The sequence below is a fragment of the Salmo trutta genome, chromosome 1, assembly GCF_901001165.1.
Source record: "Salmo trutta chromosome 1, fSalTru1.1, whole genome shotgun sequence".
Classification (NCBI taxonomy): Eukaryota; Metazoa; Chordata; class Actinopteri; order Salmoniformes; family Salmonidae; genus Salmo; species Salmo trutta.
Window position 1 is genome coordinate 43,011,820 of NC_042957.1, and position 16,481 is coordinate 43,028,300.

General features: G+C 44.0%; 1 protein-coding gene across 1 annotated transcript in view; it reads left to right on the plus strand.

Moving 5' to 3' along the window:
* The window catches only part of LOC115196407 (corticotropin-releasing factor receptor 1), a 192,767-nt gene that overhangs the window by 69,144 nt on the left and 107,142 nt on the right, over positions 1-16,481 (plus strand). Inside the window, exons 2-3 of the mRNA XM_029757219.1 lie at positions 1,792-1,879; positions 15,856-15,909. Of these exons, the coding sequence (XP_029613079.1) occupies positions 1,792-1,879; positions 15,856-15,909 (142 nt within the window). The remainder of the gene's footprint in view (positions 1-1,791; positions 1,880-15,855; positions 15,910-16,481) is intronic.

The following is a 16,481-nucleotide window of genomic DNA, read 5'->3' on the forward strand; positions in this document are numbered from 1 at the left end:
AAACTTTACCTGAGAATGTATACACCCTCTAGTTATCAGAGTCACATGGAATTGTTATGCAATTGAAATGTTTGATATTGAAATTGTTTGTTAGGAGATTAAATGTAATTTTAGCTTCCAAATGAGAGAATTGGGTTTTCATAAGGAAAGTGCCCTGCCGATCAGTGGCCCAACCCTTTGTAGAGACATGGGGTTATAAACGATGGGGTGCCTCCTTCCCCCCCTCTCCACTATATAAGCTTTGGACGAAAATACATTCACGTGTTCCAGTACGGGAGGACTGCAGCCTCTACGTTATAAGGACAGACACATATCAAGAACAGAACTAAGTCAACCTCGGCGTGAGCTATGGTATGAACTGGTATGAACTTTGAGCTTATTCACTACAGAAGTGATACTTCCTAGCCGTTGAGTTAGCCGCTGCTAACGTGGGCTAGGAAAGGACGGACGACGGATCCAGTCTAACAACCAGACGAAGATACCACCACCATTGACATTCTTCCACTACACAACAGGAAGATCTGTTGGCCAACCACGGCCAGCATCTACGACCAATCTACCGAAGCGCAGCTCAGAGTAAATATTTATTGCATTTTCCTTTTCCAAATGGGCGGTAATTTAGAATGCATAAGATAATGTATTTACGATAGCATAGCTGCTGTTTCTGTGTTCCTAAATCTTCCCGCTCTTTCATTCAAGCCCAACCCCCTTTTCCTTTGTGTAACCAGCCATGATACAGGCTCAGTCCACCAGGACGTTTTCTGTATGACATCATATGAATTCTGTGTATTTGTAATTCTGTGTGATTAGTTAGGTATTTAGTAAATAAATAATTAAACCCAATTTTGTATTGCTGATTCAACTTGTTAGCCAGGGTTCGTGAAGATAACCAAGAATTTATAACTTTCATGATGAGATTGAAAATAAGATAAGATTGACTGCTATCGATGTAAAATATTACTAAGTATTTTAAGAGTTTATTCAGAAGATAACAGCTCTATAAACGTTCTTCTGTGGTGCCCCGACTTTCTAGTTAATTACATTTACATGATTAGCTTAATCAGGTAATATTAATTACAGAGAAATTATTTTATAAGTTAGCATGTCATATCACTTAATCCGGCATAGCCAAAGACACGACAGCTGAATCTAGTTGATGATTCCTGGCCTATAGGGATATTTATGCATCTACTGCATATGTTTCCCTAGGTATGTAAATAACCAGGGTATTCAGAAGGGAAAGAGTGCAATACATGGGAATATATTCTTTATAGCCTTCATGACATAATTTACATTAATATTTGTACTTCAGGTTCAATGGAACAAGTCCTGAAAGTTGTAACTACGCTGGTTGTTCATTATACTGTACATCAGGGAACCCTATAGGGAAATAATGTATATAAATAACATGTTCATGCTACAAATGTAAATTATGTGCATAAAACCAACATATAAAATGAATGCAGTATTTTATGATGCTGAGACTGGGAGTATGTCTGATAGTCAATGAATTTGATACATTAACATTTTTTTATTCAGTGAACAGCATAGAAGGGCACTATTGGGAACTTGGGGATATTTTCAGCCTTTGTGCGTGGGAGGTAGGCTGACTGATGCTAGACACTAGACACTCGATACAGTGTCTGCCTATGTTTCCCTCGTCTCAAGTCGACAGTGAAATTCACATCAGTATTAAACTTATGTCATCTGTCTTTCAGATAACAATTGGTTTTACCACAGTTCCAGAAATAGACTTGTTTTCTCTTTATTTATTTATCTTTTCCTGTTCAGGTGTTGACCATCTGGGCTGTGGTGATTTCCGGGACAACGGCTGACCTGACCTGTGATACACTGCTACTGCTGTCCACCAATCTCACTGGTGAGGCCCTCCTCCAATCGTATAAGGACAGTTTTCTATGTGGGAAGGAAATATGGTGGAGGAACATTTTTGATGGTCTATCATGTTAAATAGGGAGTTGACTCATTCTGAGTTCTTCCCATCACTGAATAGGCACTGGTGGAATACTGTACATAGGCAACAACAGTCATTATACAAAATCTCAGTTTTGGAAGATACTGACTTTATGACCATAATTATGCTATTTACACTTTGTAGTACATGTTTTTAACAATAACCAATGTTTATCGATGCAACATAGGCCAATGTATTATCGATGCAACATAGGCCATTGTCAACCAGAGAAATATATATATTATTTTTATCTCATTTTTTATGTCTAGTTGCTCTGTAAGACTTTCCTAGAGTGAGCTATACAGTTTATGATACAGTAGCTTTGGTCAGAGAGCACTTGAGATATTTCAGATTAAATTGTGTTGAGGTGAAAGGAAGACACTCCGAGATGAAAATGTGATGAGATGAAAGTACCCCGCCCTGCACTCAGATAGAAGGGCTTGTTGTGAGATGTGCTATTACCTCTGTCAGTAGTGCAATTCTTATTGTTCCCAGATGGTTCAATTGGCCCATCACAAATCGCAGTTCACCCATCAGTTATAAAAAGACATTGGATGTGTCTTCAATGGCACCCTATTGGCTTTAAAGTACACACATTTTGACTAAGGCCCATAGAGCTCTGGATGAAGTAGTGCATAACAGTATATTGGCTCCCAAGTGGTGCAGCGGTCTAAGGCACTGCATCTCAGAGGTGTCACGAATGTACCTGGTTTGAATCCAGGCAGTATCACATCTGGCCGTGATTGGGAGTCCCATAGGGCGGCGCAGAATTGGCCCAGCGTCGTCCGGGTTTGGCCGGGGTAGGCCGTTATTGTAAATAAGAATTTGTTCTTAACTGACTTGCTTAGTTACATTATTATTATTTTTTTTTACATTTTAGTCATTTTTAGCAGACGCTCTTATCCAGAGCGACTTACAGTAGTGAATGCATACATTTCATACATTTTTTTCCCCCGTACTGGTCCCCGTGGGAATCGAACCCACAATCCTGGCGTTGCAAACACCATGCTCTACCAACTGAGCCAGTTAAATAAAGGTTTAATTTAAATTTAAAATATAAGGAATAGGCTCAAAATTAGTGCACTATAAAATGATTAGGGTGCCATTTCGGACAAGTTGACTTGACTACATGACAAAGGTGTGGGCAGGAGATTTCCATAGGTTGTGGGATCTTTTTGCATGAACAGTTTATCAAGACTGTCTAATCGTCTGTGATAGTGATGGGACTTAGAGTTGCACCTCAGTTACCCTCAGTATCAATCTAGGAGTAGTCTGTGATGATTGCATAGTCCTCCCACCCCTCGCACCGTTCACCCCTCACTTTCACTTCAAAGGCCAATCAAAAAGATTATGTGGAGCGGTTGCTCTGTGCTCTATGTGTAAACGCAGTGTGTTTGAGGAAATGATTTGATGGAGCTCAGATCCGATAAGATCTATGATGATGGATTATCTCTAAGTTATCAGAGACTGCATGGGGAAGAGATGTCAGGTTATAGAGCACACTTCATAGGCCTGTCTTTACAGCTTCCAACATTATGAGGGTTTGACTGACAAGATTCAAGACTCATTTCCCTTGTAATGAAACAGTTTGACCTGTAGCACAAACCTTCAGACAGGTGTACAGTTGGCTATACAGAGGGCTATGAAAGGTGAAGAGCTTAATCATCGGAGCATCGAGAAAATCATGTCAAGCACATTATCTAGTCATATCAAGGATGAAATCATCCATATCTCTCACTCACCATGATAGTGTTTAAAATTGGATTCAATGTGAATCTTTATCTTTATCACTTCTTTGATTCCCTTTTACCCAGTCTGTTAAAAGATGGTTACTGAGAAAGGATGTGTAACGGGGTGAGTGACTGGTTGCCGGGAAGTCAGGTGCAGGAGAGCAGAGATGGGTGATAACAGGATAACTTTAATATACACCCTGGCCCAAAGGCACAGGTGAGGCAGCACAAAGCACAACCACGGTAACATGAACCGTATTAAACAAAACAAACAAACCTAGGTTTGAAACAAACCTAGCGCAAGCCAGCCTGTAGCATAACACCCTACACAAAGAACAATTCCACACACAGACATGGGGGAAACAGAGGGTAATATACATTTAGTCTGATGAGGGAATGTGAACCAGGTGTGCGGGAAAACAAGACAAAACAAATGGGAAATGAAAGGTGGAGCGGCGATGGCTAGAAGACCGGTGACGTCGACCGCCGAACGCCGCCCGAACAAGGAGAGGGACCAACTTCAGCGGAAGTCGTGACAGTACCCCCCCATTGATGCGCGGCTCCAGCAGCACGCCGACACCAGCCTCGGGGACAACCCTGAGGGCGAGATGCAGGGCGATCCGGATGAAGACGGTGGAACTCGCGTAGAATAGAAGGGTCCAAAACGTCCTCCACCGGGACCCAGCATCTCTCCTCCGGATCGTACCCCTCCCAGCGCGCCTGAACCAGTCATCCCCTGCAGGAGCCTCGGTCTGACTCTGATGCCAAGGCGCCAGAACCAGCTGGTATTCCAGGACACACTGGAAGGGCGAGAGGTTAGTGGAAGAGTGGCGGAGTGGCGGAGCGAGTTCTGAGCATCTCGGCCCAGGGCACGAACGCCGCCCACTCCCCCGGCCGGTCCTGAAAATAAGACCGCAGAGACCTACCCACATCCTGGTTCACTCTCTCCACCTGCCCATTAATCTCGGGGTGAAAACCGAGGTAAGGTTGGTCGAGACCCCCAGACGTTCCATGAACGCCCTCCAGACCCTCGAAGTGAACTGGGGACCCCGATCAGAAACTATATCCTCAGGCAGCCCGTAGTGCCGGAAGACGTGTGTAAACAAGGCCTCCGCAGTCTGTAGGGCCGTAGGGAGACTGGGCAGAGGGAGGAGACGGCAGGACTTGGAAAAAACGGTCCACAACGACCAGGACTGTGGTGTTACCCTGTGAAGGAGGAAGATCGGTGAGGAAATCGACCGACAGATGCGACCAAGGCCGTTGGGGAACGGGTAAGGGGTGTAGCTTACCTCTAGGCAGGTGCCTAGGAGCCTGGGCGCATACCGAGCAGAAGGAAACATAAACCCTCACGTCCTTTGCCAAGGTGGGCCACCAGTACTTCCCACAGACAGCGCACCGCCCGACCAGATGCCTGGATGACCAGAGGAGGGTGAAGTGAGGGCCCAATAGATCAACCGGTCATGGACAGCAGACGGAACGTACAGATGCCCAGCGGGACACTGGAGGGGAGCGGGGAGCGTAACGCCCGCTCAATATCCGCATCCTCTTCCCATACTACCGGCGCCACCAGGCAGGAGGCCGGCAGTATGGGGGTAGGATCCATGGGCCGCTCCTCTGTGTCATACAGCCGGGACAGTGCGTCTGCCTTAACATTCTGGGAACCTGGTCTGAAAGAAATGGTGAAAACTTAACGGGTAAAAAACATGGCCCACCTTGCCTGACGAGGATTCAGTCTCCTCGCTGCCTGGATGTACTCCAGGTTGCTCTGGTCAGTCCAGATGAGAAAAGGGTGTTGAGGCCCCTCAAGCCAATGTCTCCACGCCTTCAACGCCCTCAACCACAGCCAACAGCTCCCGGTCCCCAACATCATAGTTTCGCTCCGCCGGGCTGAGCTTCTTCGAGAAGAAGGCACAGGGGTGGAGCTTCGGTGGCATACCCGAGTGCTGAGAGAGCATGGCTCCTATCCCAGCCTCGGATGCGTCCACCTCCGCCGTGAACGCCAAAGAGGGATTTGGATGCGCCAGCAAGGGAGCCGAGGTAAACAGAGCCCTTAGGTGACCAAAAGCCCTGTCCACCTCAGCCGACCACTGCAAACGCACCACGCCCCCCTTCAGCAGTGAAGTAATGGGAGCCGCTACCTGACCAAAACCCCGGATAAACCTCCGGCAGTAATTGGCAAACCCTAAAAAGCGTTGCACCTCCTTTACCGTGGTGGGAGTCGGCCAATTACGCACAGCTGAAATGTAGTCACTCTCCATCTCCACCCCTGAGGTGGAAATGCGGTATCCTAGGAAGGAGACGGACTGCTGGAAGAACAGGCATTTCTTAGCATTGACATACAGGTCATGCTCCAACAGTCGACCAAGCACCCTGCGCGCCAATGACACATGCTCGGCGCGTGCAGCGGAGTAAATCAGAATGTCATCGATATACACCACTACAACTTGCCCGTGCAGGTCCCTGAAAATCTCGTCCACAAAGGCTTGGAAGACTGACGGAGCATTCATCAACCCGTATGGCATGACGAGGTACTCATAATGCCCTGAGGTGGTACTGAACGCCGTCTTCCACTCGTCTCCCTCCCGGATACGCACCAGGTTGTAAGCGCTCCTGAGATCTAGTTTAGTGAAGAAGCGCGCCCCGTGCATTGACTCAATCGCTGTGGCTATAAGATGTAGCGGGTAACTGTACTTCACAGTGATCTAGTTAAGGGCTCGATAGTCAATACACAGGCACAGACCTCCCTCCTTCACAAAAAAGAAACTCGAGGAGGCGGGTGAAGTGGAGGACCGAATGTACCCCTGACGCAGAGATTCGGAGTCTCCATAGCCACCGTCTCCGCCTGTGACAGGGGATACACTTAACTCCTGGGAGGTGCGGCGTCTACCTGAAGGTTTATCGCACAATCCCCCCGACGATGGGGTGGTAATTGAGTCGCCTTCTTCTTAGAGAAGGCAAGAGCCAAATCGTGAATATTCGGGCGAATGCGCACGGTGGAGACCTGGTCTGGACTTTCCACCGTAGTAGCATCAATGGAAACCCCCAAACACCTCCCGAGCACTCTCGCAACCACCCCGTGAGAGCCCTCCGTTGCCATGAAACAGTGGGGTCATGACAGGCTAACCAGGGAAGGCATTGCACAACGGGAAACGCAGGATAGTCAATGAGGAAGAGACTGATTCTCTCCCTGTGACCCCCCTGCGTCACCATGACCAAAGGAGTGGTGGCCTCCCTGATAAAGCCGGACCCTAATGGTCGACTGTCCAACGTGTGAACTGGAAAGGGCCTAACCATTGGAACAATGGAGATCCCTAAGCTATGGGCAAATGCTCTGTCGATAAAATTCCCAGCCGCGCCTGAATCGATGAGCGCCTTATGCTGGGAATGCGGGGAAAACTCAGGAAAGTTGGCTTGCAAAAACAGGTGGGCAACAGAGGGCTCTGGGTGAGAATGGTGCAAGCTCACCTGGGATGACACCAGAGCGGTCTGCCCGCTGCCTCAAACCCCAGAGGAACCAACCCGACACCGACCGGCAGTGTGACCTCTGCGGCCACGGATGGTGCACGTGAAGGCCCCCCTCCGGCCTCCCTGGGAGATGGAACCGACAGAGCCGCGTCTGAACGTCCGCGGGTGACCAGCAGGTTATCCAGCCGGATGGACAGGTCCACCAGCTGGTCAAAGTTGAGGGTGGTGTCCCTGCAGGCCAACTCCCGACAGACATCCTCGCGCAAGCTGCAGTGATAGTGGTTGATCAGGGCCCTGTCGTTCCAGCCCGCTCCGGCGGCCAGGGTCCGGAAGTCCAGGGCGAACTCCTGGGCGCTCCTCGTCCCCTGCCTCAGATGGCAGAGACGTTCACCTGCGGCTCTACCCTCGGGCGGGTGGTCGAAGACTGCCCAGAAGCGGCGGGTGAACTCCTCAAAGTGGTCCACACGGCATTAGCCCACTCGTCTCGTGCCTCTCAGGGCTTTCCCCGAGAGGCACAAGATGAGGGCGGACACCCTCTCACATTCCGAAGGAGCCGGGTGGACGGTCCCCAAATACAGGTCCAGCTGCAGCAGGAACCCCTGGCAGTGTGCCGCCATCCCATCAAACTCCCCGGGAAGGGCGAGACGACTCCCACTGGGACCGGGTGCAGGGGAGGCGAGTAGTGGAGACCCCTGTTGTGCTGGTGGGGGCGCTGGAGGGACTCCCCGTCTCTCCCAGCGGTCCATAGTCTGGACGACGCGATCCATGACAGCGCCGAGATGGTGAAGCATCGCCGCGTGCTCCCGGACGCGCTCCTCTACCCCCACAACGGGGGCACCCGCTCCTGCTGACTCCAATCAAGTTGTAGAAACAGGATGCACCTGAGAACAATTTCAAGTCTCACAGCAAAGGGTCTGAATACTTATGTAATAAGGTATTTCTGTTTTTATTTTGTAATACATTTGCAAACATTTAAAAAAAAAATTCACTTTGTCATTAAATTAGCAAAAAAATCTAAAAACCTGTTTTTGCTTTGTCGTTATGGGATATTGTGTGTAGATTGACAAGAAAAAAAAGTAATTTAATCAATTTCAGAATAAGGCTGTAACGTAACAAAAGGGGTTTGAATACTTTCTGAATGAACTGTACATTTAGCTCATTTAGCAGATGCTCTTAGTGCCATCAGACTTTTGATACCAATGTAGAGTGAAAGGGGACAACAAAAATGTGAACAGCTATATAAAAAAATGGTATAGAAAAGTATTTTGAAAATAGAAATGACAGATTTCAAAACTGTCTTGTTAGAAAATACATTGGTGTGTAGTTCTGCCCAGTGTAGTACAAAACGCGAAATACTGCCCATCTCTGACAAGACTAAAGCTTTGCAAATAAACTATGCAAATACATTGGGGTTCAAAAATTATTGTCACTCTTGAAAAAATGTGCAAAAATTACTATATAAAATATATAATTTAACTACTGAGTTACATTGTATGTTCTAAAAAATGGCGGGAAATTATATTATTTTATACTAATACTATTGCTCAGAGAAAGATATTTTGTTTACCAAGTAATATAATTTTTTTTCCAAAACTTTTTTTTTCTCCAAAATTATTGACACCCCTGTTTTCAATACCTCACGTTGCGAAGATGACGACACTGAGCTGTTGTATGAGTTAGAGAACACACAGCTTAGACCATTCCTCCATACACAATCCTTCTCCATACAAACTCCTTCTAGATCCTTGGTATCCTTCGTCTGTGCTTTTGGACCGCCCTCTACAATTCAAACCACCAGTTTTCATTGGTTTCAAGTTCGGAGATTGAGATGGCCATTGCAAAATGTTGATTTTGTGGCCAATTAAAATATTCTTTGTGAATTTTGATGTGTGCTTGGGGATATACAAAAAATCTATTACTTGTTAAACAAAATCTATTTCTATGAGTAATAGTATTAGCATAAAATAATATAATAAAATAAAAGTTTGCTTACAATATAGCTCAGTATTTTAATTGTTTATTAATGCTGAAAATATTTCTCTGCTACCTTAACTTTAGGTTATAGCCAGTTCAGCAGTTTATGTTGATGCAGAAATATAGTATATCTGTGCAAAATTGCTGATGAAGCTGCAGTATTGATGTTGTCTTCCTTGAATAAGCCTGCTAATTGGATGGAAGCCATTCACTACTAATGCAATAAGCTATTTTCTTCTTCCTTTAAGGATCAAATAAGCTTGTGTGCAATTAACTCTTTGTGGGAATTGGGCCAGCGAGCGATGGTTCAGTAACACACATGCACACACACACACACACACACACACACACACACACACACACACACACACACACACACACACACACACACACACACACACACACACAGTGCCCAGATCTTTAATTAGCTATACGTGATTTTGAAGGGATATCGAAGGACGAGACACACATTAGCCACTATTTGGTTGCAATGAACAGCTTTGTTAAAAGCAAGAATAATGCAAATCCTTTTGTTCCATAGGCTTTATGAGCACCACTTTGACCTAGAAAGAGAAAATACTGTGATAAATTATTATGAGCAGAGAAAGGAGGTGTACATAGTGGTAGTGGCTTATAATTAAGGTTCTTGCAGTGCTGAGAAAGAACACGCAGGATCTAATAGACAAGCTATTAACACAATCCTCTCAGCCCACTTCAATAAACTGTTCTAAGAACTGCAGTTTAGAAGTCAGCGCAATGAAGGGTGATGGCTGGCTGGCGTCAATAGACGTTGACATATCAAACTTGTGGGTGGGGGGGTGGGGTTGTGCAGTTGTTCTGTTTCCATGGTGACTATTCAACAGAAAACTTCAATGGGGTTATTTACAGCGGCCCCCTCACATTATTACTTGCTGCTGTGTAAACTTAATACATCCAGTAAGATATTAAACAGCCCCCATAATTGTATAACTGGTTGTTTATTCTATAGGCTTTGTCATTTCATTCTCAAAATTCAGAGCATGTTTTCCTATGGAGGGAAGCTTAGGTAAAGTATGCGGATCAAAAAGTAATTAACATCTCATCTCAAATGTCTGACTCCCCTTAATTGGGGCTAGGGGCAGTATTTGCACCGCCGGATAAAAAACATACCCGATTTAAACTGGTTACTACTCTTGCCCAGAAATGAGAATATGCATATAATTAGTAGATTTGGATAGAAAACACTCTAAAGTTTCTAAAACTGTTTGAATGGTGTCTGTGAGTATAACAGAACTCATATGGCAGGCCAAAACCTGAGAAGATTCAATACAGGAAGTGCCCTGTCTGACAATTTGTTCTCCTTCTGTGGCATCTCTATCGAAAATACAGCATCTCTGCTGTAACGTGACATTTTCTAAGGCTTCCATTGGCTCTCAGAAGGCGCCAGAAAGTGGAATGACGTCTCTCCTGTCTCTGGGTGAAAAACAGCAGGAGATTTTGTGAGTGGTCAGGCTGAGAACAGTGACACTGGAGATGCGCGTTCATGTGAATTCTCCATTTTTTTCTTTCAGCCTTTGAATGAATACAACGTCGCCCGGTTGGAATATTATCACTATTTTACGAGAAAAATCGCATAAAAATTTATTTTAAACAGCGTTCGACATGCTTCGAAGTACGGTAATGGAATGTTTTGAATTTTTTTGTCACGAAATGCGCTCGCGCGTCACCTTTCGGATACTGACCTGAACGCACGAACAAAACGGAGGTATTTGAATATAACTATGGATTATTTGGAACCAAAACAACATTTGTTGTTGAAGTAGAAGTCCTGGGAGTGCATTCTGACGAAGAACAGCAAAGGTAATCCAATTTTTCTTATAGTAAATCTGAGTTTGATGAGGGCCAAACTTGGTGGGTGTCAAATTAGCTAGCCGTGATGGCCGGGCTATCTACTCAGAATATTGCAAAATGTGCTTTCGCCGAAAAGCTATTTTAAAATCTGACACCGCGATTGCATAAAGGAGTTCTGTATCTATAATTCTTTCAATAATTGTTATGTATTTTGTGAACGTTAATCGTGAGTAATTTTGTAAATTCACCGAAGGTTTGCGGTGGGTATGCTAGTTCTGAACATCACATGCTAATGTAAAAAGCTGGTTTTTGATATAAATATGAACTTGATTGAACAAAACATGCATGTATTGTATAACATAATGTCCTAGGAGTGTCATCTGATGAAGATCATCAAAGGTTAGGGCTGCATTTAGCTGTGGTTTTGGTTTTTGTGACATATATGCTTGCTTTGAAAATGGCTGTGTGATTATTTTTGGCAGGGTACTCTCCTGACATAATCTAATGTTTTGCTTTCGCTGTAAAGCCTTTTTGAAATCGGACAATGTGGTTAGATTAACGAGAGTCTTGTCTTTAAAATGGTGTAATATGTTTGAGAAATTAAAGTTATAGCATTTTTGAGGTATTTGTATTTCTCGCCACGTGATTCCACTGGCTGTTGCCTAGGTGGGGCGCAAACGTCCCACCTTGCCCAAGGAGGTTAACGGGCCACTGAAGGCCAACATGCTACCACAGCCAGGATTTATCAATGCTATTACACCAACAAGTTGTTGAATTGGTTGTGGTATTGAACGTCCCCTTTAAAAAAATTCCGAAATGACTACGGTAAGTAATTCCTACATTCTAGCCTATTTGTATTTATCCCTGATTTGTCTGGGTAGATCTCTTATCTACAGAGCTTATCCTGTACTCACCACACAGTTACTAATACCTTTCAGTGTGTGGGTGAGAGAGAGAGCGGTACTGCCTAGCCTGCCTATCCATCAATCATCACAGTAAGCCAATTATTGAGAACAAAAAGCTTGATTTTACTTGAAATGGTGTAAAAAGATGATTGCACCTGATTTAGGCTCTGTTTCTAACATCTGTGGTTTGCATGAGTCATGGTTTATTAATTGAGCAATAAACTTGTCAAATTGCATCACGCCAGTCAACGGTGACATGAATCACTGGAACGTGTGTGTGGGCTAACTCGTCACATGAATGAATGCTTGGACTAATTCCTGGAGCGTGAGCACAGCATTTATGTGAGTGGTATGTTTTTTTATAACCAGGAAAGTTGACTGAGAACTATTCACAGAAACAACCTGGGGAAGTGTTACAAGCTGGGGATAATTAGGTGGCCATGATGGCCAGATTGGGAATTTAGCCAGAACGCTGGGTTTACACCGCTACTCTTACAATAATTGCCATGGGATCTTTAATGACCACAGAGAGTCAGGACACCAGTGGGCTAGGTGTTCTGCTAGCGTCCCACCTCGACAACATCCGGTGACATTGCAGAGCGCGAAATTCAAAATACAAAAATTTTAATATTAAACATTCATGAAAATACAAGTGTCTTACATCGTTTAAAAGCTTAACTTGTTGTTAATCGAACCGCATTGTCAGATTTTAAAAAGGCTTTACAGTGAAAGCATACCATGCGATTATCTGAGGACAGTGCCCCGCATACACCAGCATTAAAAACATTTTTCAAACCGGCCGAGGCATCACAAAACTCAGAAATAATGATAAAATAAATCACCTACCTTTGAAGATCTTCCTCTGTTTGCAATCCCAAGGGTCCCAGCTACACAACAAATGGTTGTTTTGTTCGATAAAGTCCTTTTTTATATCCCAAAAAAGTCAGTGTAGTTGGTGCATTTGATTCAGTAATCCACCCGTTCCATTCATTCAACGTGCAGACAAAGGAATCCCAAATGTTACCGGTAAACTTTGTCCAAACAAGTCAAACAACATTTCTAATCAATCCTCAGGTACCATAATATGTAAATAAACGATAAAATTTAAGACGGAATGTAGTATGTTCGATACCGGAGATAAATAACGAATTGCGCACCCTCATTCACGCGCACCACAAGACTGGAGTACTAACGAGGGACACCTTAGAAAACTACATCTACTTGCTCATTTTTCAAAAAACAAGCCTGAAACCCTTTCTAAAGACTTGACATCTAGTGGAAGCCATGGGAACTGCAATCTGGGAGGAATTATTTTGAATATCCCATAGACTAGCATTGAACTAGCCTGTGACCTCAAAAAAAAAATACAGATAGATTCTCCTTGGGTTTTCTCCTGCCATATCAGTTCTGTTATACTCACAGACATTATTTTAACAGGTTTAGAAACTTCTGAGTGTTTTCTCTACAACGCTGCCAAGTATATGCATATCCTATGCATATTTACTTTGGGCACGTCAGTCATCCAAACTTCCGAATACTGCCCCTAGCCCAAAGAGGTTTTAACATCCCATCTGAAAGACAGCACCCTACACAGGGCAATGTCCTCAATTTCTGTCCTGAGGTATTGGGATATTTTATTTTAGACCAGAGGAAAGAGTGCCTCCCATTGGTCCTCTAACACCACTTTTAGCAGGAGCTGGTCTCCCATCCAGGACTGACCAGGACCAAATCTGCTTAGCTTCAGAGGCAAGCCAGCAGAGGGATGCAGGATGGTATGCTGTTGGCTATTGTTATGGTAGCTGGTTTAGAGGCAACAGTACCACCAGTGCACTGAGGAGTGGCGCCTGTCTCATGTAGATGTGTGATATTTGATTTCTTGATAGAGTTTTTGAGACCAGTGTGAAGTGTACACTCTGAGAGCTACAGTAGGGTGACTTGCTGGAGGACAACTGACTATGACCTCTCTTCAGTTGCGTTCAGTCAGCCGCACTGACCCTGTCTGGTAGAATAGAGGGCATTGACCTCTGCTACTGTACAGAAGAACATCATGAGATGGGGCTCGGTCTTGGGAGATGGGTGATCTGTTAGATTTCCCATTGAATACATACAGTACTGTAAAATTGTTTACTGAGATGGAAAAGCAAATTCAATACTGTGTATCTCTATGGGTTTTCGATGTATCAGAGAGATCACAGGGATCAGCTTGCACTATATTGGCATGTTATCTCATTGGCCTGGTCCTTTGACATACTTATTATCTACCCATGCAGAGACCCCCTTAACCAAGGGCATAGGATCACTAGGGGCCTGAAGTCTCTCTGGAATGATTGTCTGAATCCCAAATGGCACCCTATGTAGTGTACTAGTTTTGACCAGGGCCCATAGGGTTCTGGTCAAAAGTAGTGCACTATGTAGGGAATAGGGTGCAGCTTCTCTAATTATAACTATTTATAAAGGATAGACTGTCATAAGCCATGTCCAGAGCCTGTTAAGGGAGGATGTTATGGTAATGTTTGTGGAGAGTGGACACAGTCATCACGAGTGAGTACATCCCTGGGGAGTTCCTCTATTATAGAATAATTCTGAGGATGGATTGTAGGTCTTGTGTTATCAATGTAGCATCCCACATACTGTGTGTGCTGTCTGTGTGACCTACCCTCTAACCAGCAGACCGCATGTCCTCACAGTGCTCACAGCGTGTGTGCATTCATGCTAAGTGCTTGGATATGTGTCTGTGTGTGTCTTTCTCTGCACATAACACAACCGTTTATGTTGAAATCATGTTCTTGGGACAACTTGTTTTATGTCAGCGGATGGCAGCCACAGAGGCAGTTAGGGGGAACAGACTAAGAGAACCCTTTAGGGGCTGTGAAAATGCATCGTAGCTATCAACCATCACATCAACATTACATGGCCATCTAGCAAGGCCAAGTCTCATGTACCAAACATGAACATGGACTCCCACCACAATGGGACATGAATACACCAAAGATACAGGATGTATCATGGAAACAGTTAGCTGTGTTTTGAGGATGAAATGGGTTGTGTGTTTGAGCCACTACAGTGTGCTGTGTGACCTCTATATTCCCGGCTCAGGACTTGAGGATGATCTAAGATGAAATGAAAGAACGGTCTGTCCATTCATGTGAGACTGCCTCTGACTTTATCACCTTATTAAAAAACAGTCCAAACTGCCTGTACTTTATATATTTGAATATATATTTATGTTTTATTTACATAGATAGCGTCCTCTGTCCAGTTGTCCTTTGATCTAAGTTTAGTGAGGGGAAAAGAGAAGGTAGACGGGCATGAAATTATGTTTGGAAGGAACTATTTGACAGTCATGAGTGCTAGGTTTCCTTCATGACGAGATGCGATGTGGCCCTGGCTCAAATGAAACATGCTCCATGGGTGCCATGTACCCTGCACTATTTGAATAATGCAATTGTACATCAAAGCATACGCCAGAGAGAAAAAGGGAATATTTCCATGTATATATTATGCATAGCATGAAATGAAGTGCTGTGGGAATGTAAGGGGAGAGGAGTGGGATGAGGGGGCGGGTGAGGGATAAGGGGAATGGGGCGTAAGGAATGGTTGGTTACAGTGGCAAGCATCATTTTGCTGCAGATGTTAATCTAAGACGATTCCGCTTTTGTCTCTTGTGTTCCACCTTGTCAGATTGTTTCAATTATATTAAGTGTTGCGTTTTGCGTGCCTAATTGTCTATGTTGACTGGTAACACATTTTAAAGGTAATGGGGGACAGAATACAAAGAAGATAATTCCAAGACTTTTATGACATTATGAGTCTCTTTCTTTTTCTTTACTTGTTGTCAGCATTGATCAGACACATATCCATCTTCATGTCGAACCTGAATAGGACTATAAATTAATTGTAAATGGAATATGGTTTTATTCATGCGTTTCCTGTATATTTTAGTGGTGCATTAATATATGATTTTCCTCTTGTGTTTCAGCACGTACGTTGGCACTGTGGAATCTGACCCTCACGCCCAGCAATGTCACCACCGGTGAGTACAGTAGAAGTGTTCATGTGGTCCCAAAATGTAAGTGTGTATAGCCTGGTATCAGTTTATGTATCACTTTTTGATGCTTTTGCAAAAGATATGATTCACGGTGTGTAACACAAAAGAGCTGCATTCATTTAGATAAGAGAGAAAACGTGTCTAGGGCTTTATTTGCATTTTCGATCAGAATCCGTTTTGTTACATTTTGCTTTTGATTTTTGTAAAGAGAATAACGACAAATAAATTGATTATCATGTTTCAACTTGAATCAAACTCTGGACGTTTAATTTGTATAAGTCAGAACTATACAAATCAAATCAAATTGTATTGGTCACATACACATATATAGCGGGTCTAGCGAAATGCTTGATTTCATACTTCCACCACTCCCCATTGTGGCAAAATTATTAGGATGGAAATTGCATTGGGACAATTATATTAGACAATTTAGCCAGTACACTTTATTTTAAGATCCTATTTGTGTTTATATTCGGTTTAATGTCACATCCCGCTGTGCTCTTCCAAAAAATAAAGATACTGTAATAACCTGGCTAGATCATAAAGGAACAACTGTC